Genomic DNA, 21,125 nt, shown 5'->3' on the forward strand with positions numbered 1-21,125 from the left:
AAGAGATACTCAAAATAACTATTTTGCATTTCAAAACTAGTTTGTAGACATCTTATCATATATCGAGTTACTCCCTAATTTTTTCTGGTGTTTCTGAACTTCTTGCAAACCTTGCTGCATTCTAAACTTTCATATTTCAACATTTTCAATAAATATTGCATACACAACTGATTTTAAGTTTCCCTATATGTAAATATCCAATGGATTTAAATCAAAGAAAGGAAGAGCTTACACAATAGGATGCATGGGGATAATTCTCATTCAATCCATTTATTTTGAAATCGTTCATTTAAAGATTGCCTAAGTACTCGGCTATAATGTAATGGAGCACCATCATGAATATATTACATATGATGACTTATATTGATTGAAACTTCTAATATTTCATATAAATGCATGTTTGTGAAACCAATATATTTTATACTTGTCAGTTTTTCATTGAGAAAAAACATCCAATTCAAAATTTACAGAAACAATAGGTAGAAGATAGTCTGACATATATATTACATTAGATGTATAACATATATACATACAACTGTGCATAATGTATAGGTAAAATTCAATGAATTGTATAAAAAGTGTTTTATTAATATCTTAGAAACTATGAAATTCCTGGTGCTAGAATTTTAGATTTAAAGTTTGTTCCTCATTTTTCTCTTCATCTCAAATTTCATATTGAACAATTACTGAGGTCCTTTAAAGTTTTATCCATGAAAAGATTCAAAAAATTAAAATTTCATTTGAAAATAAAAACAAATGTTTTGTTATATAAGAGTCATATGTCAAATGATGTTTCATTTGACTCTCCCTTATTTTTATACATAAGACATTTGTGTTTTAATTTAATTTATCAAAAATATATAAATATGACTACACTATTGATTTGAAAAATATAAAAATAATATTAAATTTTGTGTAATGCTTCCAAGTAGATACTTCACTATGAACCAATTAGAGTAAAGTATAAAATATAATTTGAAACACAAAAGATTAATTATTGAATACAATTTTTTCCTACAATTTCATTCATTTCTTAAGGTATTTGTTGGGCAAAAATAATTAAGCATTCTGCACTTAATAAATAGTAGATACAAAATTGTCTATCTCTATTTTATTACTTCAAATTATACAAATAACAATTGTGCCTATTTCTAAATAAACTGACCAATTAAAAATAAATAAATATTAATAATTCTTCAAAACATTAACATTTCAAATCTTACCTCTATGAGAAATATTTTAAACATCATTTCATTGAAACAACTTGAAGAGTCTAATTTCAGTTTACACATGAACACATTTTTCTCGACACTAGACACAATTATGAGATTTTATATAAAACACATAGTCACTAAAATATATAGCAACACTATGAAAAAAAAAAAAAAACAATAAACTGAGAATAATAGTTTTTATGAAACTTTGCAGATATGTATGTAAAGTATCTCATTAAAAGTATTAATAAATAATATTTTTAGTGTTTTTGATTTTTTCGCATAGATTTATTTTTTTATGGTTATTGTATGTTTCCTACTGTTTCTATATATCTTCAAAATTAGTAACAAATATTGATATGTAAATATATTATAAATTTTAATCAAACAATAATAAAACCTTGAAGTATTGCATAAGTTGAAACGAAATATTTTTCGTTTACACCTTTATTTTATATTGTAATCAATAACTTTTAAGAGAAATGAAATGAAAAACAAATGAAACAAAAAAGAAATTCTCTTACACTTTTATTAACATTACTTACAAACTTGCAAAGTTTTAGAAAATCTCAATTTTCGAGTTACCAATTTGTAAGCAACAATTAATTTCGCGATACAAAATACAACAACTAAACTAAACTAACTTTGTTTACGGAACAATTTAGTAAAACTTATTTATTCCCACATTTATGATTTGAGAAAATTTATAAAGCAAATGCAGAACAAACCAATAACGTAATTCTTGTTACATAACCTATCGTTTCAAAAACGAATAATTGACCGTTACTTATAACTGATTCTTCAAAAATTATGTATCATATAGTTTTTCTACAAAAGACTAGAATTCACTAATCCTTTAAAGCTATCTACAGGAATAAAGATAATCATTTAAAAGGAGAGCATTTATTTGTATAGTTCAACCAGTCAGTTTACTGAATTTATTTTGCGCGAAGATTTAAATCATTAGTAGCATAATAATATAATAAATAATATCAAATTTATGTATTTAGAATAGTTCAATTTAAGGTTAACGTAACATTATTTACTACAGTATATATACAGCAATAGTAACAATCAGCAATAACTAGTAATAAAAAATCGACATGTGAAAAAATTTTCAAGGAATTAAATCATTAACACTAGTTTGATATTATGTATAAATGTTTAAAAAATATGAACGACTTGATCAATCATTTTACTATTTAACTATTATAGAATTTACTATTTAAGAATTTATTATCAGCGTCAAACGATTTACTAATAGATTTAAGGCAACTATTTGGATAAAACAACTAAAATGTAACATTTTAATCAAAACCGTTAGAATCTTTGCAAGAATTGATAATCATTAAATTACATAGTACAAATAAGCTAAATCAAACGCATCTCTGAAAAAATCCAATTACACAAAAAATACATTATTTTGTCATACATTCTACATTTGGTACATTAAAAGAAAATGCAGTGATTACAAGTGAAAATCTACATAATATTAACAAATGAACCTCAAATAGAAAAGATATACGAGTTAAATCTTCAACTTACAAAACATGCAAATAGTTCACTATAAATGTAAATGCTATTATTTTAAATAGTCAATATATTAACTTTATAATTTTCATAACAATAAAGGAAGGAAAACAAAATGATTCAAATGAAATTATAAATAAACAATTATTAAAATTCTAATAATAATTTATTTAAATTCATAAGTAAATTAAATTTTAAATATATATGCACTTTCCAACCAGAATACACAATTCGTTTTAATTATACAATAATTAAAATATCATGAAATGTTCTGAACTTATTTATGATGACAAAAATTAATAACTAAATAAAAATTATTATTAGTGTTCATTTTATACATATTTACAACAAAAATATATATATAAGATCATAACATATATTATCATTTATATCTTCATAAACATTTTGCTGTATTAACCAAACTATTTCTTGTTCAATAATTGAATTAAAACTTATGTACATCACTAAAACCTACCAGAAAACCTATTGTATATCATTTAATATAAAATAAATTAACACAATCACATAGACATTCATTAGAATTTAATATACATCATATAAATTAATCAAATGAACTACCAAGTTTTCTTCTTTGGTAAAAATCTTAAGATTATTTTACCACAGGAATAATAAATATATAGATTCCTGTACTTTAAAGCTTAGTTGAAAGTTATATTTTAATAGAGAAACTTGTACCACAAGAACAACCTTGTTCAGCTAAAGGATTACTAATTATTCTAAATGCAGAACATATTAATTCTGTTCGATATTCTATTGTTGACCCTCTAATATATTTTAAAGATGTTGAATCTATAACCACTTTTGCTCCATCCTTTTGAAATACTCTGTAATGTAATATGACATTTAGTTAATTTTCAAAGACAAAATTACAATCATATGAATATCTTAAATATTACAGCACTCACTTATCATTTTCATTTATATTAGTGTCTAAGTCAAATTTATATTGAAAACCAGAACAACCTCCACTTTCTACAGTGACTCTTAAATAAGCATTATTATTTGTAATTTCCTTTAAACGTTTTACACAACTATCTGTAATGATGATATCATTTTCGGTTTTAACAGCACTTTCCATTAATGTATTATTTACTAATGAGACTTCAGATACATTATACCACTGAGAACTATGAACAAAAATTATTTTACAATTCATTGCAAACAAAATTATATTCTAACAAAATATACAAATAACATTAAGCTACAAAACACAGCACAAATTATTGTATAAATTAAAAATTTACTGTCAAATTTTGGTTTTTATTCATTTTATTTTATAATTAAGTGGAAATATATAATTTTTCTATAAAAGAAAAAATACAAACAAATATAACAAATACTAATTAAAAATCTAGTTTAGTCTTACGTTAATAAACGTGAAAAATATCGATTTGCAACAAAATTAGAAGAAATATTCCAAATCGCATGTTTCAATTTCGCCATGACTTTAATGTATGTGACAGTCAGAAATATATATAATAGATGAAATCTATTCGATCAAGATAAATTTTTTACCAAATATATAAAAGAGATAAAAAAAAATTGCATTAAAATTCTTAATAAAGAAGATTAAGCAAATATTCCTAAATTAATTTATTAGTATTACATAAATTCATTTTAAATTATTTCATATCCAAATCGTAGTAGTAATTTTCTAGTTGTATTTTTTGTTTTCATTATCCCGAGATGACATTGTACAATAAAGTTCATATCAATCAAAAGATTGGATTATACGATATACATTTGTATTAATAAAGTTTTTAAAATACGTATTTTAAAAAAAGAATTTGTTGAAATTGATAGTTACCAAAAAATTAATTACTACAATTTGAATGTCAACAAATTTAAAATGTATAATACTTAATAAGACCACTAGGTGCGCTACTTTCGAAATGTAGTACATTTACAAAGGTTTAAACTAGTTATACTCTGTTTAAAGTAATAAATGAAAACATGACTTTATGTAATACTAATAACTCAATTTCATAATATTTGCTTAATTTTCATTATTAAGAATTTTTGTGCAATGTTTTTTCTGTTTCTTTTATATATTTAGTAATAGATCTATTTTAATCAAGTAGATCGCATCTCTAATATTATATATTTGTGATTGTCACTTATATTAAAAACATGGCGAAACTGAAACATGCTATTTGGAGTATTTCTTCTAATTTTGTTGCAAATCGATATTTTTCACGTTTATTAACGTAAGTTCTAAAGTGGATTTTTGAATTAATTCTTATTATATTTATTTAAATTTCTTTTTATACGAAAAATTATATATTTCCACTTAAGTATGAAATAAAACTAATAAAGTTCAAATTTAACAAAAAATTTTTAATTTGTATAATAATTTGTACTGTATTTTTATACCTTAATGTTATTTGTATATCTTGTTACAATATAATTTTGTTTGCAATGAATTGTAAAATAATTTTTGTTCATAGTTCTCAGTGGTATAATGTATCTGCAGTTTCATTAGTAAATAATTCATTAATGGAAAGTGCTGTTAAAACCGAAAATGATATCATCATTACAGATAGTTGTGTAAAACGTTTAAAGGAAATTGCACATAATAATGCTTATTTAAGAGTCACTGTAGAAGGTGGAGGTTGTTCTGGTTTTCAATATAAATTTGATTTAGATACTAATATAAATGAAAATGATAAGTGAGTGCTGTAATATTTAAGATATTCATATGATTGTAATTTTTTCTTTGAAAATTAACTAATTACCATGTTACATTACAGAGTATTTCAAAAGGATGGAGCAAAAGTGGTTATAGATTCAACGTCTTTAGAATATATTAAAGGGTCAACAATAGAATATCATACAGAATTAATACGTTCTGCATTTAGAATAATTAATAATCCTTTAGCTGAACAAGGTTGTAGTTGTGGTGCTAGTTTTTCTATTAAAATATAACTTTCATATAAGCTCTAAAGCAGAGTAAAGGAATCTATATATTTATTATTCTTGTGGTAAAATAATTTTAAGATTTTTACCAAAGAAATAAACTTGGTAGTTCACTTGATTGGTTTATATAATGTATATTAAGTTTTAATGAATGTCTATGTAAATGCATTAATTTATTTTATATAAAATTATGTACAATAGGTTTTGTAATAAGTTTAGCGATGTACATAGGTTTTAATTCAATATATTGAATAAGAAATAGTTTGGTTGATATAGCAAAATGTTTATGAGGTCATAAGTTGTATTATGTTATGTTATGATCTTATGTACATAATTTTTATTGTAAATATTATAAGATAAAGATTAATATTAACTTTTATTTATGTTTGTTTTTATTTTTTCTCATAGAAAGTAATATCTGATTATTGTTTTGTGAATTACTATGTTTTGTGTTATTACAAAAAATATTAATCTGCCAACCTATTCTAAATATTTATTAATTAAATAATCTTAAATGATAAATTATTAGGTTATTTTAATTAAATATTATTGCACAGCTTGGTACTGCATTCTCGTATTATTTAATTACTTTGTTTTGTTTTATTATATACGATTTTATGTTATATATATATATACATAATGTTGAATTCCTTAGTATTTTATTTCTTTCTCTTGATCACATGATTTTGAAGTGTTACATTCATTATAATGTACGTTTCTCTTATATTCATTTATCATTAAATTTATTTGTAAATCATTTTTTTTTTTCTTAATTTGTTTATAATGTTTTAGTAAACCGATTTTAATTTGATTAAATATATTTCATATATACCATTTATATTGTAATTGCTGTATCATGGTATTTAATATTTCAATTCATACCATTAATTTTGTAAGCATAGTTAATTATTTCTTACTATATTTTTTATCTGTAGAACATTATTTTATAATTAATATTAGTTATTATTTTCTAATAATTTCTTCTTTAGTCTGTTCTGTATAAATTTATACATATATGATAAAGAATTAGTTATATAAATAGATAAAAATAAATATTACAAGAAAACAAAAATGTGATGTTTAAATATTAAAATTTATATTATGTACATAATGTATCAAATATTTTATAGTATCAATAGTTATTTATTATAGATTAGTCCTCTAAGTTATCTAATTTAAAATAAAAGATAAAATTAATACCTTCATTAGTTTCCATAAAAACAGGTTATAACGTTTTATTTAAATCATCTTAATTATTCTGATTAAGATAAAAATGAATCACGTTTATTATGTCTAAAAGCATAATAGAAAAGAATGTTTTTCAAGAAAAAAGTAGATTTTAACTTTTTCTCAAATCTGTAATATCCATTGGGTAACTCTTGTAGAACTTACCATTCTGAACATGAATTTATAATCGAAATTGCTCTATTACCATCAGTTTTCGAAAATTGTGAGTTTTTCTAAAAACACACGACTTTTGGTTAAAATAAAGTATTACATAAAAAGTAAAAACGTTAGAAGGTTCATCCTTATCTTAAAATTTAGGCGAAAGTTTCCGAAGTTTGTCGATATCCATAATTATAATTATTTATGCTTTTGAATAATTATTTTGAATAATTCTTGGATTTTTATAAAAAGTTCTTTATCCAGCACGAATTTGCTATACAGTGTCGTATTCTGTAAATTTTTCTAAAGAAGAAATCATCCAAAGAAAACGTTGGGATGATCTTCAATGTCGATAGGACGATAAAATGTACATCTGCAACGCGTAAGTAATCTGTGTTTTACCGCTACGCAATTATTGTTCATTTGTTTAGACGCGGCAGGTTTGTAGCTACGCGTAATCGACGTTGATAGTAAATACCAGATTGAGTCCCGTTTAACACATATATATTTAATTATTGCATATATTCTTGGTATATTTACATTATATTATGTTATATTTGCATATACATATAATGATATATTTATTATAAAATCATAAAAAATATTTCCCATTCGTTCTTATTTTTAAAAAATTTCATTTTACATGATGTTTGTAAGCTATGTGTAAGTATATGAATTATTTGTGCAGATAGATTTGCATATGGAAAAGTCAGTAATTATTTCCTTTTTGATTGTGAAAGTTATAAAAGTTATATGTTTTATTAAGTAGGTATGTTTAACATTTAATCATTTATTTTTGCTATTGTCATAACATCATTCGCAGTACCAAATGTTACAGTGTCCTGTCCTCTAATTTTTACGAGATATACTGATACTCATGTATCATTATTCTTAAGGATGACTATGTTTCTTCTTATCTTGACTTACCCTGCATTTAGTGACATACAAAGATTTGCCTAATTTTAGTAACATTTTATACATTTATAATTAAATAAAGACTCAAATTTTGTTATTTTGTTATTTTTCAGTTTTGCTTTATTTTTATTTATAACAAAAATTTTGCCCACTTGCTTTCGAACAGACTGTTATTCTCCAAAAGAAAGACAGTAAACCTATCTTCCAGTTCCATTAAGTAGAAATATATGTGTAATATTTCCACATACATTACATTTTACTATTCAAACTGCTTTATACTAAATGCCTATCAAGTTCATATGCTGATCACGCATGTTGTTAAGTTTTGCAAATAAGTACACATTTATGTGAATTTATCTAAAACTGTAGCAGATAAAAAATTTAAAAACATGAATTAGCAAATCATTGCTGTAAAAGAAATGTTCCTGCTTGAAAATGAATATGATATTATTTTATAAATAATCGTTGAGAAGTTATTTTAAAAAATATTTAATAGTAATATTTTTTAAATAAAATACTAATGTTCAAAGCATGTAGTTTAAGTTTATAACTTAAAATTTTCATTGTATCTTAAAAAATATTACCATTTCAAATTTTGATATAACATAAATATTTATTGTAAATAAAATTAAATTCACCATTATGTTTTTTAATTTTTGATTCAACATGAAGTCTATAATGTAGTACATACATTATAATGTGTATGTACATTTTCTGCTACAACATAATATTATTTAACAGACATTTAATCTTGAAGATATATTCATAAATAAATAATGTACAAAATTGTTAAATTATTGAATTAAACCATACATAATTATATGACATTATATAAATAATAAATTAATATAAAGGAGAAATAAAAAACTGGCTATGATCATTTTGCACTAGAAGGACTATGAAATAATTTTCATACTGGATAACAAGTTTTACATTAACTTGTAATAAAAAATTTATATTTATAATAAAATAATATGGTATTGTCCACTTTAAAGGTACATAATGTTGACGTTGAATTATAAAAAAATTTTTTACAATAATGTTTTACAATAATGTTTTATAGATTTAAAATACTTAGTAACTAACTTTGATATTCACATTTTATATTTTCATTTTTTTTAAATCGATAAAACATTCTTATAATTAGAACTTGAAAAATATATTACGAGTGATGCAATAATGTACAAAGCAGTATGATATTGTCCCCGAATATACTGAATCTACACAATGTAAATATTGAACAACGTATACATAAAATAAAGAGCCAATTCTGTAAACATGGTAAATATACACATATAATAATAAAAATAAACATACATACATACATATATCAGTTATAATGTCTTATTAAAAACATATTACTAAAAAATTACTTTAAACATATATCACTATATTTTGGCCCTAACAAAAATGTTTTAACATCTATGAAATTGACTTTCACTTGTAGCATGTCATTTAATATAAATAAATGACATGTAAGTAATGAATCATAAAATTGTTGGCAGAAACACAAACAAATCACAAAAATCAAAAGTAAAAGATTAAAATATTACTTTAGCATTTAAAATAAGCAATGACCAACTAAAGAAGTAATAGAAACAAAGTAATGATTCAATATTTATACGTCTTTTGTTGTACAAAGAAAGTGAAAATCAATATTGTTATTTAAAATAATATTGCTACTTGTATATTGAAAGTATATGAATCATATTATGCATTATAACAAAAGATTTACACTTAATCACTTTGACTACTCATTAAATTCTTAAGTCAATATTTCATAGTAATTATAGTAAAATCTATATCATTACTAATGTTTAACATATTAATGTAATAATACACTAATATTTAGCCTTTTACATTATTTAAAAAAATTAAAATATTTTACATTTTTGACAACTTTTTCAATAACTTTATGTCTGTGCCAATAATTTTATTGTTTATTGTATGACCCCTTTTATTAACTAAGAATTTTTATTGCATCATATAAAACAACATTTTTTCATCTAAAATTGACGCACCTGATGGCACGATTATCAGAAAAAACTCATAAATTAATCTTAATATATTTTATCAATGACATTTAAATTTATATTCTTAGATATTCTATATAATTAATAAACATACAATAAACTTTCGTTTTTCCTATAAATATAAAATTATGTTTGAGCAACTACAGGAACAAGATTTATTAAAATTTACAAAATATATATAACTAAAAAATATAAAATTTATGGTTTTGTTACCATATTAAAATTAAAAGAATTAAATTTGTTTCTTTTTGTATTTTAACTCATTGTACACTGGTCCTGTGATATGTGATTCTGGTATTGCTATACACATGCTTGTAGGTGCCTGTTATCATTTCTCTTTTGTTTAACCTTAATTTTAGAATTTGCTAGAAGTACAGTATATTTTCTTGAAATATATATTACACGCTCTATTTTGTGAAAAAGTAAAAGGTATTTAATATATCTTGTTTTACATATTTGTCCCCTGTAACAGTTAAAATTTGACCAGTGTACAATGTGTTAAATGTATATTATTTTTATTTACCAACATCTTATAATGTTAAAGCTCACATTTGTTTAAGAAACTATAGACATGTTTTACCTTTGGCGAAAATAATTCAATACTTAAAAAATTGTAATAAAATATTTGAAAAGTTGGATAAACGGAAGTTTACTGCGTTAGTTACATAAAGTCATTAGCAAACCTTTAATTACTTTTAATTATTAAAGCTACGATATTACTTTACTTCAAATATATTACGACTATCGTAACATTTTCAAAATATTTTTTTGCACAAATAACTATTTTTATCATATGTCAACAAAGTATCTCTTTTTTCAGTTTTTTAATTTATATAATTAAATAATTTTTTGAGGTTTTTTCTTATACATCTTTGCCAGATACGCAACATAAAATGTTACATTATCAAGCGCGTAAAGGTACTATAATGTTTTCTTAATAAATAAATACTTTAACTTTTATTAATAAAACATAAAATAGCTAAAGATTATTTACGGAAATAATTTGGTTGATCCAACCAATGAACGCTGAAACTTTGACATATACTCCAGGAACATCTAATCTTCCACAACCAAAACCCCACGAAACGAGACCAGCTAATTCATAGAATCCATCATCTTGACATACTAGAGGACCTCCTCCGTCGCCCTAAATATTATGTTTAGTTAAATTAAGTTTAGTTTAATTTAGTTAATCTATCATATATATGTGAAATTTTAATGTTTTAGATATTAGTTAATAACATTTCGCAATAATATGTCTAACTCTCTTATTGAAATTTTGTTTTCAATTTTATAACCTTTAATAAATGAGTATATAACTTTTAATATAATAAATATATTAATATTACCTGACAGGCATCGTTGCCTTGTTCACCACCAGCGCAAAAGCTACTTGCTGGTAAAATGAAAATCTTTTCAGTTACAGCATTCACTTTTCGTATACATTCCGCATCACTTACGATTGGTATCTCGGCTTCGCGTACTCGAAGCGGGATAGGACCAGCTACACATATACGAAGTTTGAATTATAATTATTGATAGAAAATATTTTTCTAGATAGTACTAATTAAGGGAGATAAAAGTGAACTATAAAAATATTTTATAAATATAATTTTATATATATGTTTATATATAATTACTGAAAATAATAAAAATATGTCAAATTTAATTAAAGTGATATGAAATCACACATTTTTATCTTAAGAACATTTTTAAAAAGTATCTAAACTCAATAATCTTGCTTAATTGATATTAACAAAAGTTTATCACTATATTATGACATGAGCTTGAAATTATTATTTGTTATATTTTTATTATAAATTAGCATGATGTTTCATACAATGTACCAATCATTACGAAATTAGTAGATATGTGGAAGAAAGAAATTTAATTTTCTTGCCTTTCTGGTAGTTCAAGGTAAAGTAAGTGCTTAATCTTTTGTCTTTCAATATCTTAAAAATACCTACTTTATTTAAATTTAATAATTGCTTGAAATTATATCTATCTCAGTAATAAAACTATATTTTACGATATTCTTAAATTAAATAATAGAATAGTAAACAGTAATCAAAATTTTGTTTCAATAGACAGAAATGTAGTATGAAAACCTTTTTTCTCGAATCATGATAACTTTTTTAATTTTTCGAAGTACCTGAAAAATTGTAGCACTAGCTAGGACACCCTGTATATAGTAATACGTGACTGAATTGAAATTGAGTACAGTCAAGTCTCCTATAACACGGTGTTTTTATAACGCGGAACGAAAATTGGGACTGTTCTCCTATAGCGCGGTCTCCTTATAATGCATTTTTCGTATAAGAATATTCCAACAACTCAAATGGCTTGAAAAATTTATCTATGGCAACACATTCGATGTGTTCAATTTTTATGATCCTTCAACGATGCGCAGTGCATAATTTAAAAGAGAATTTCAAAATTGTTTGGCTCCATATAAAGAGGTTTTGAAAGAACTACAAAATAAAAGTATATTTGAAAACCAAGAAGAAAATTTGCAAAGTGAGGGAGATTTTCGGCCAATTAGAAAAAAAAGAGTTAGACTGCAAATATTTGAAAGTGACGATAAGTAATAAAACAGTCTAATTGTAGTATCTTCAATGTATGAACCACGCGATAAGGTCTGAATTTTGATCAGACTGAAGCGATTTCATAAGAGTGTTTGAGCATAAGACATTTGTTGCAGAAATAAATATAAATAAGAAGAAATATGGAATAACATTGATGGATAAAAGAACTTATGATAGAAAAGATTTTAATAAGGACTTTGATAGGCACCGAAAAAATAATAATATAATAAACCGTTTAATTTTAACATGCTAGAATCCTATTTTAAATTAGGAGGCGTCACTAATATGTATGAAATTAAATCTTTTGTTGCAAACAATATTTTTAGTTTATAATTTTATTATATGAACTATGTATTATATTCAATAAATCTAAATTCATCTATATATTCTATTCTATTATAAAATTTTAGTTATTAACCGTATCGTTTATGATTTATGTACAATTTATTTATTTCTGAGATTGCATATAACGCGGTACGAATTCATTCAATTTGTATTATTTCTGAGTTTCTTATAGCGCGGTTTCTATATAACGCGACAGTGGTTTTCATATAACGCGGTATAAATTAATCTGATTTGTCTTATTACTATGTTTCTCATAACGCAGTTTCCATAGAACGCGGTTCGAATTAATCGCGTTATAGGAGACTCGACTGTATCGGAATTAATCTTTTCCATTCGTATAAATTATGAAAAGAATTTGACACGTTAAGAAGTATTACTTAATATTAATCTTCATAAAACTGCATTTACAAATATACGAATAATTTCAACAAATTAAGGTTATAATCTTTCTATTACAATATAATCCAAACTTATTATTCGATGAATGATTTTATTAACATTTTCAATTTAATCTGGTCTCTGCTATACGAATGCAAAATAAAATCTAGTATATGATAAAATCTAGTAAATAAATATCTAGTATATTTATAAAAAAAAACATACCTTCACCCATATATCCATAACCGGTGACAGTACATCGTTTACCAGCTGTGTGACTAACTCCTCGTGCTGGTAGACATACTAGACAAACACCATCTTTAAGTTCTGCTTGTCCATGGAGTTTTAACAATGCTATGTCGTTATCGAGTGTTTGACTGTTATGATTATGATGAATATAAGTGGTTGCTACTCGCAAAGTCTGAGCACCAGGACTGCCATATTTCCTCGTCAAGTCGTGATCACCAACTCTCACATAAATAGCATCCCCAGACCTTACAATACTGTAAGTAAAATTAAGATGTTTTTTAAAATTGTTTAATTCACTCAAAGTAAGCATTTAAAAGTTATAATAACGTAATAATCGTAATAAAATTTACTTTGTTACACAGTGTGCTGCTGTCAAGACCCATTGTGTTCCAATGAGCGCACCACCGCAAAGATATTGGTTCAAGGAATTGATCAGAGCAACTTGCCAACACCATTCATTGGCATCCGCATCCTCGCCACCGACAACGCGTGCTCCTCTTTCAAAATTACGCGCTTGAATCGGACCACGGGAAGTTCCCTTCACACCGCACACATATTTGCTGTATACAGGACTTCTCATAGTTGTCATCACCGTCGTTGTTTCATCTATGAAATTAATATCAGTTCCAACTTAGAAAGACATTTTGTTTAAGTTCTCTATTTGTATAAGTTTATAATTTTATAATTAATTATAATTTGTATAATTAATTAAGTTCGCCATTTCACGGCGAACAGCGCCTTTTGGCGCTCATCCAGAGTCGCTTTCTCTGAGCGAACAGCGCCTTTTGGCGCCGTTCACTTGTTATCAGTAACTGTCCAATAATGTCCATTAAATCGTTTGTTTTCGATGCGCTAGCAGCACACGCTTCTTGTGCAGAGATATTTTTACATAATCAAATATAATTATCCATAAATTTTGCCCCGATCATGGCCAAATGGACGACGAATATGAGCTGCGATAGTATGGAACTGTCATCGGATTCTGACTTGTCTGAAATTTTTGGAGAAATTGAATACAAAGGTAAAAATCAAAATACATACAACAAGAGACGCCTACTGTTAAGTAGCTCTGAATCTGATTCTGAAAACATTGAGGAATTACCAAACATCGATCCGCCGCAATTTTTTTGGAGCGCACAAAATTTGGCTCCAAAAGTTTTTGATTTTGATGAAAATCTAGCAGGAATTAAAGCAAATATTGACGATAAATCGTCAATATTAGAAATCTTTCAACTTTTCTTTTCCGAAAATATGGTTGAACATATTGTAAGAGAAAGCAATAATTATTATTCCACGAAAACTGTACGTAGTAGGCACTCACGATTGCTGGCATGGAAAAATACAATAGTGACTGAAATGTATCGATTTTTTGCTCTGTTCATGTTAATGTCAAGAGTAAAGAAAGTGTCAATAGAGGAATATTGGTCAACCGACGAATTATTACGAACGGAAAGTTTTCCAAGAATAATGACAAAAGACAGATTTAAATCTCTATTACAAATGCTGCACTTTCACGACAACAGTGAGACAACAAATCAAGATGTGCTAATAAAAATTCGGTGCATCATCGACAGACTGCGAAATTCTTTTTCACAAGCATTTTATCCGTATAAGTACTTATGCATCGACGAAAGCTTGCTACTTTTCAAAGGAAGATGTTTCTTCAAGCAGTATATACCTTCAAAACGAAGTAGATTTTGAATCAAGTCGTATGTTATCTGTGACTGTTATACTGGATATATCCAAGATTTTATTGTCTATTGTGGAGCGCGCACGGATATAACTAACAATAATCATTTACCAGAAATTGACAAATCAGAAAATATTGTCATGACGCTGATGGAACCATATTTAAATAAAGGTCATGTTTTGGTTACCGATAACTGGTACTCAAGTCCGGCATTATTTTCGCTCCTATATTATAATAAGACAAATGCATTTGGAACCGTGAAGAGAACCAGACGTGGAATGCCTAATATATCTAATAAATTATCTAAAGACGAAATTACATTTCAATCTACGGATAAACTGTTAGCACTAAAATGGATGGACAAAAGAGAAGTGCTAATGTTATCAAGCTATCATTCTGCTGAGTATACAGAAACAAAAAGAAACGATGTTAAAACGAGAACACCAATACTAAAACCAAGTGTCATAGTAGACTATAATCGCGTTATGGGAGCAGTCGATAAAACCGATACGATTTTAAATTCCATTAATACTGTTCGTAAAACTCTGAAATGGTATAAGAAATTCTTTTTCCGCATGCTGGACCTTTCGATTTACAATGCTTACATACTTTACAAGATTACGTCCCAAAAGAATATAACATTTGCGAAATTTCATTTACGTCTCATTCGAGAAATTCTACTTAAATATCCAAATGAAAATATATGTAGTAATAAGTCTGGAGGCCAAACTGCATCCAAAGGTAATCTCTTACGACTGGTTTCAAGACATTTTCCATCCAAATATACCAATCCCACGGGAAAGCGGCAGGACGGTCGGCGGAAATGTGTGGTTTGCAGCAAACACAAAAAGCAAACCGAAACACGAATCGAATGTAAAGACTGTAACGTTGGATTATGTATTGAACCCTGCTTTAAATTATATCATACAAAGGAAAATTATTAAAAATTGTTAAAGATTATCTAAGATTATTAAAGATCGTTAAAGATTACTAAAATTGTTGTTATTATTAATATTATTGTTTGATCGGCGTGCCGGCCAGCAGCCTCGAGGAAATGACCAGCAAAATCGGCTCTGCACACCGCGTTAGGAACGACTCGCGCGTATCGTGTTGTCCACGCGTTCCATCTTCCACCGTCACGCCGGCTGCCTAGAGCGCAATTCATTTCTCAGCGCTCCGCCGCGAAAGGGTTAGTAATGAACAAAGCATAGAAGTTGTCAAAATTGAAAGCTAACTTGGAAAGTTAGATTCCAACAGATGATGCAAGTATTTTTAGACGTTCGACTAATCACTGTATTCAATTATATCTATTTAAGATTGTGTCAGTAAAATTGGAAAATAATTCAATAATATACCGGGCGTGTCATTTCAATTTCCCATGGCAAATATCTAAAAAAATACGAAAGATACGTAAAAATGATTTAGACAAAAGTTGTGTAGTTTCGATGTTTCTATATTTCTTATTATTATCTCTGGCAAGAAATTTCTTGCCAAACTCCGTAACACTTTTCTTTCGGTATTTTAGCTTCGATGAGAAGTAAAAATTTAAATTATTTTTTGTTTTGTTTTTATTTTATGTTAAACTGATTTAACACCTCATTTTATCCCTTTATTATAGCGCTTTACATCTAAAAAGTTACTTTAAATAAAAGTAATTTTAGGTAATTTCGTATTATCGTGTTTGACCAACAATTTATTTCCATGGGTAGCACATAGTATTGCAGTTGCCTTGCAATATTTTCATAACTGATCAATGGTGAATTGTTTGTAATTAATTTACTATAAATATTACATATATTATTGAATTACTTTACAATTTGAATGATATAACCGTGTAACTTCTCTTTTGCTATATACAGAGTGTCCTATTTAAGTTGATGCAATGAAAAATCCAGTAGGCAGCTGTTATAAAGAGAACAATCTGTTTTTTAGTACCTTTATCTATAAAATACAAAAAAACTAAATACTAAAAGATGAACTAAATACTAAATAACATTTTCTAAATAAATTATATAAATATTATGAAGATAAAATTACAAACAGTTAAAATAAAGGTAGAGATTCTGGTGAGACATTAGTAAAAACAAAAAAAAAGAAATATTTATTTTGCATTTCCTCATCAACAATTATATTGTAATATTGACAGGATGAAAATCATTCACGAAATTGGTGGTAGTTTGTGTAAATAAAAATCAATCACAAAATTGTACGGTATTTATTTCAATATCCTGAGATTTACTAATCATGAACAAATGATATAAATAAAAGAATATAGTATTCTTGAATGACAAATTTCATTGGGCAATTAAATTAAGAAAAAAGAATTGATTCATTTCAGCTATATCAATCTTCAAATTTTTTTATAAAACGTTTATCTATAAATATATTGACGTAAATTATACATTGAAATGCAAGATATAAATAAACCAGAATTTTGAACTTCGAAGGTCAAAGAAAGAAACATTTAGGTATTTAATAAAATAAATAATGCATATTTAAAGAAAACATAAATTTTATAGTTTTCCTATTAAAACAGAATTGGAAAGATACCAAAAAATGGCGACATTTTGAACATTCTTATTTTTATTCTTTTTTTGGTAAATGTCATTCGATAAAAACTTCAAAAAGAGACAAATAAATTATATTTCACTTAAAGGACTGTAGATTTCCTCCTTATTGCTCTGCTAGTCATAGATAAATTATTGAAGTCGATATTTTGTCACTAGTTTTTAAGAAAATTGTTCATAACCCTTTACAGTCGAACTTTATTTATCCAAATGAAAATATTATAATTAATATTTTCTCTCTTTTAATTGCTCGTTCAAACAATTCACGTTTAAATAAGCAAACTTAATCGACAGTAGTAAGGTCGTATTTACCATAAGGCATATTAAATGCAAACTACGACCTCACACTTCCCACAGTGTTACATCTTGAAATCTTATCTTCACAAACAACAATATAGGAAACAAACTAATTATAATTGCAAAATAAAATGCTTACTTTTAAATATTAAATTCATAAAATAAAAATAAAAAGCTGTTATAAACAGAAACATGAAATTTTGTGAGTCTGGTGTTCATCAGACGGTTGATATTGACAAAAATTGTTACAAACAGATGTTGTTTAGGTCCTTCAAAAGCATAACTACAGACCTGAAGTTCCATTAATTGAACACTGACTAAAATTTCGTTGTGATAAATGGTGTTCTAAATGGATAAATGTACTTAACCCACCCTGTATATATTTTTCATACAAATATAAATATATTTTTAATAACTTACATGTAGCTGTTGTAAGTGGCGTTGTGTATGGCCTCGAAGTAACGTACATAGTGTCATTCCTGTTACTCAAAACTGGCTCACTAGAATTTCCACCAATGAAATCTCGTATCAACGATTTTGGAGCGCAACATTGATGCCCTTGTTTCTTACACTTAAACAAATTCGTCAGTTCAGCATTCCCTATCAAAAGCAATAAGAAAAATTTACTTCTATACGATAAAGATTATTTACATTTTATTACATTTACATTAAATTACTAAGGATATATTTTTATAGATACAAATTAATGTACAGAACTGGACAAAAGTATTGACACAGCATGATTGTTGTGGTACAAGTGCTTATAATTACTAAACAAATTGATTTGAAAGAAAAACTTTTTGACATATTCATTTATTATCTATTTTAGTATATCAATACTAGAATAGATTTGTTTAGTAATTATAAGCACTTGTACCACAACAACCATGCTTTGTCAATACTTTTGCCCAGCACTGTATAACGATCATTCAAATCTGAGGTTAATTTTCTACTTAAACTTCAAGAAGTAAAATGATAGAAAATAAATACATTAATTATATAAATAGTCGAAAACATTTAGATTGTTTAATTTTCTATATTTGGTCGATATATGTGTTATTATTCTAGATACGATTTCTTTTAACACTAGGATTACCAGGCAAGTGAAAATGAATGGTTGCAGACATTTTATTTTTTGCAGTTATTAAAAATATGCAGCTTCTTTTAGTAAAATGAACACGTTGACTGTCACCAGTGTCTGGCGATACTAATTTTTTAAATTTGTATTTGTTTTATTTCAATTATTTTTTGAAAATTTGAAGAACGCAAATAAATAGAGAACTTTAAATAAAAGACATTAATAATTTGCACCATTTTTTTTTGCCATATTGTTTTATAATTCATCATTTTATCGTAAGAATAATAGAAATTTTATTGTGGCCCCCTGAGCGTACCATATAAAAAGTGCGTGGGAGTCAAAGTATTAATGTTAACACATATGGAGTAGGTAATTATATATACCTCTATATTTTCGTTATATCGCTTTAATTATTACTATCTATGCATATTATATTTAGGTACACATTACTGGTTGATATCTTTATTGTAAACTATATTTTAATGCATACGAACATGCATATGAAGAAACAACGGACTAATTGTATATATACAACTATGTTGAATTCTATGTTAATATTTAAGAAAAGAAATAAAAAAAATATTTTAAGCGAAAAATTAATACGAAGTAAAATAAATGAATTAAAATATAAAAAGAGAATAAAAATAACGAAGAATAAAAGAAGGATTCAATCAAAATTATCTCAAACTTACAATACACGTAGCAAATCTTTTAAAATAAGAAATTTCTAAGATAAAAATTTAATTTAGGAGAATGAAAATGCACAAAATTTTTCTGCCGACAAATTCCTTTTTGATACGTTATACTTTCTTACTTTAATCATAATTTCACGTTTCTCATTACTATGACTTTTACATTTTATATTCTCTAGTATTTTCTAGACAACTTTTGAAGTATATAAATTCGATTATTTTAAACTACAAAAAAAAAAGAAAGAAAATTAACGTTGATCAGTGTTGTTCAGATTTCTGTCATAAACAAAATAAACTTGCTCAGTCCACCTTCAACATTATAGAAAACAAAACGATAATTTCAAGTCATTAATTTTAGCATACGTTTTGTTCCTTGACATTAATTGTATCGTTTTATCGAAAATTATTAACACGGTGTAGAAAATTTCTTTCGTGAACAACGTTACTTTAATGGCAAATTTTTAACTTTAATGTTAAATATACAGGGTGTTCCGTTTAAATTGAACATCTAAATTATTTCCTACTACGATGATTAAAAAAAGTTCTCTCAAGGTCATCTTGAAGGTCATTTCAAAATCTCTATTACGTTTTTATATTAACATGTATTTTTAATAATACGACGTTATAGTCAGCATCAAGACGAGTTCAGTAGCCTATAACACTAAGAACTTTAAATGATCTTGAAATAATTAAAATGTTCAACTTATATGAGACATCCTGTATATGCTTAACTTGTAATATACATCTTAATATTTAGCTATCAGTAAAAAGTTGTAATACTAGATTACAATTGAACTTTGAATTATTGAATTAGATTAGACTTTTTAAAAATATGTGTCGTAAACTAGAAGTTTTCGAAAGAAGTCTAATACTTTATTGAAAGAGTAATTACAAACAAAAGGAACAAAATGCTTTTCAAGAAAAAGTGCATTAAGAGTACACCAGAAATACTTCACATCCATTTGTACTATGATACGAAAAATTGTTTTTATTATCTCGCAAAATAAATTGTTGAAGCAAAGAAGAGAGTAATATACACTGTTACGCGTGGTAAGATTACTCGACGAATCAATTATATTCTAACGTATGGTGACCAAACTTTGTACAGTTGGTTACGAATTTTTTACAAAAATATTGAAATCTTCTGCATTTTTTCTTGAACAGAGTTCCGATGAGTCCAAGTGGACGATCGAGATAAAAATTGGAGGGAAGGAAAGAGCGGGGGAACG

At 25.9% G+C, this 21,125-nt stretch overlaps 3 protein-coding genes across 3 annotated transcripts in view; 1 reads left to right on the forward strand and 2 right to left on the reverse strand.

Annotated features, from left to right (window-relative positions):
• Window positions 1-3,414: 3,414 nt before the first annotated feature.
• Window positions 3,415-4,226, reverse strand: LOC108550339 (iron-sulfur cluster assembly 2 homolog, mitochondrial). The gene is made up of 3 exons (XM_017904063.1): window positions 4,132-4,226; window positions 3,671-3,892; window positions 3,415-3,589 (listed from the first exon to the last, which is right to left on the reverse strand). The coding sequence occupies exons 1-3, from the start codon at window positions 4,206-4,208 to the stop codon at window positions 3,415-3,417; spliced, it is 474 nt and encodes a 157-aa protein (XP_017759552.1). The 5' UTR covers window positions 4,209-4,226.
• Window positions 4,227-4,892: 666 nt separating this feature from the next.
• On the forward strand, window positions 4,893-5,690 carry LOC108550286 (iron-sulfur cluster assembly 2 homolog, mitochondrial). Its single transcript, XM_017903989.1, has 3 exons — window positions 4,893-4,972; window positions 5,213-5,434; window positions 5,516-5,690. The coding sequence occupies exons 1-3, from the start codon at window positions 4,896-4,898 to the stop codon at window positions 5,688-5,690; spliced, it is 474 nt and encodes a 157-aa protein (XP_017759478.1). The 5' UTR covers window positions 4,893-4,895.
• Window positions 5,691-10,944: 5,254 nt separating this feature from the next.
• The window catches only part of mas (trypsin-like serine protease domain-containing protein masquerade), a 25,520-nt gene continuing 15,339 nt past the window's right edge, over window positions 10,945-21,125 (reverse strand). Inside the window, exons 7-11 of the mRNA XM_017903988.1 lie at window positions 18,547-18,726; window positions 13,923-14,178; window positions 13,549-13,826; window positions 11,365-11,519; window positions 10,945-11,162 (exon numbers count right to left, since the gene is read on the reverse strand). Of these exons, the coding sequence (XP_017759477.1) occupies window positions 10,995-11,162; window positions 11,365-11,519; window positions 13,549-13,826; window positions 13,923-14,178; window positions 18,547-18,726 (1,037 nt within the window). The 3' untranslated portion in view covers window positions 10,945-10,994. The remainder of the gene's footprint in view (window positions 11,163-11,364; window positions 11,520-13,548; window positions 13,827-13,922; window positions 14,179-18,546; window positions 18,727-21,125) is intronic.

Source organism: Eufriesea mexicana, unplaced genomic scaffold (genome assembly GCF_001483705.2).
Source record: "Eufriesea mexicana isolate 0111107269 unplaced genomic scaffold, ASM148370v2 scaffold2646, whole genome shotgun sequence".
In the NCBI taxonomy this organism is placed as follows: domain Eukaryota; kingdom Metazoa; phylum Arthropoda; class Insecta; order Hymenoptera; family Apidae; genus Eufriesea; species Eufriesea mexicana.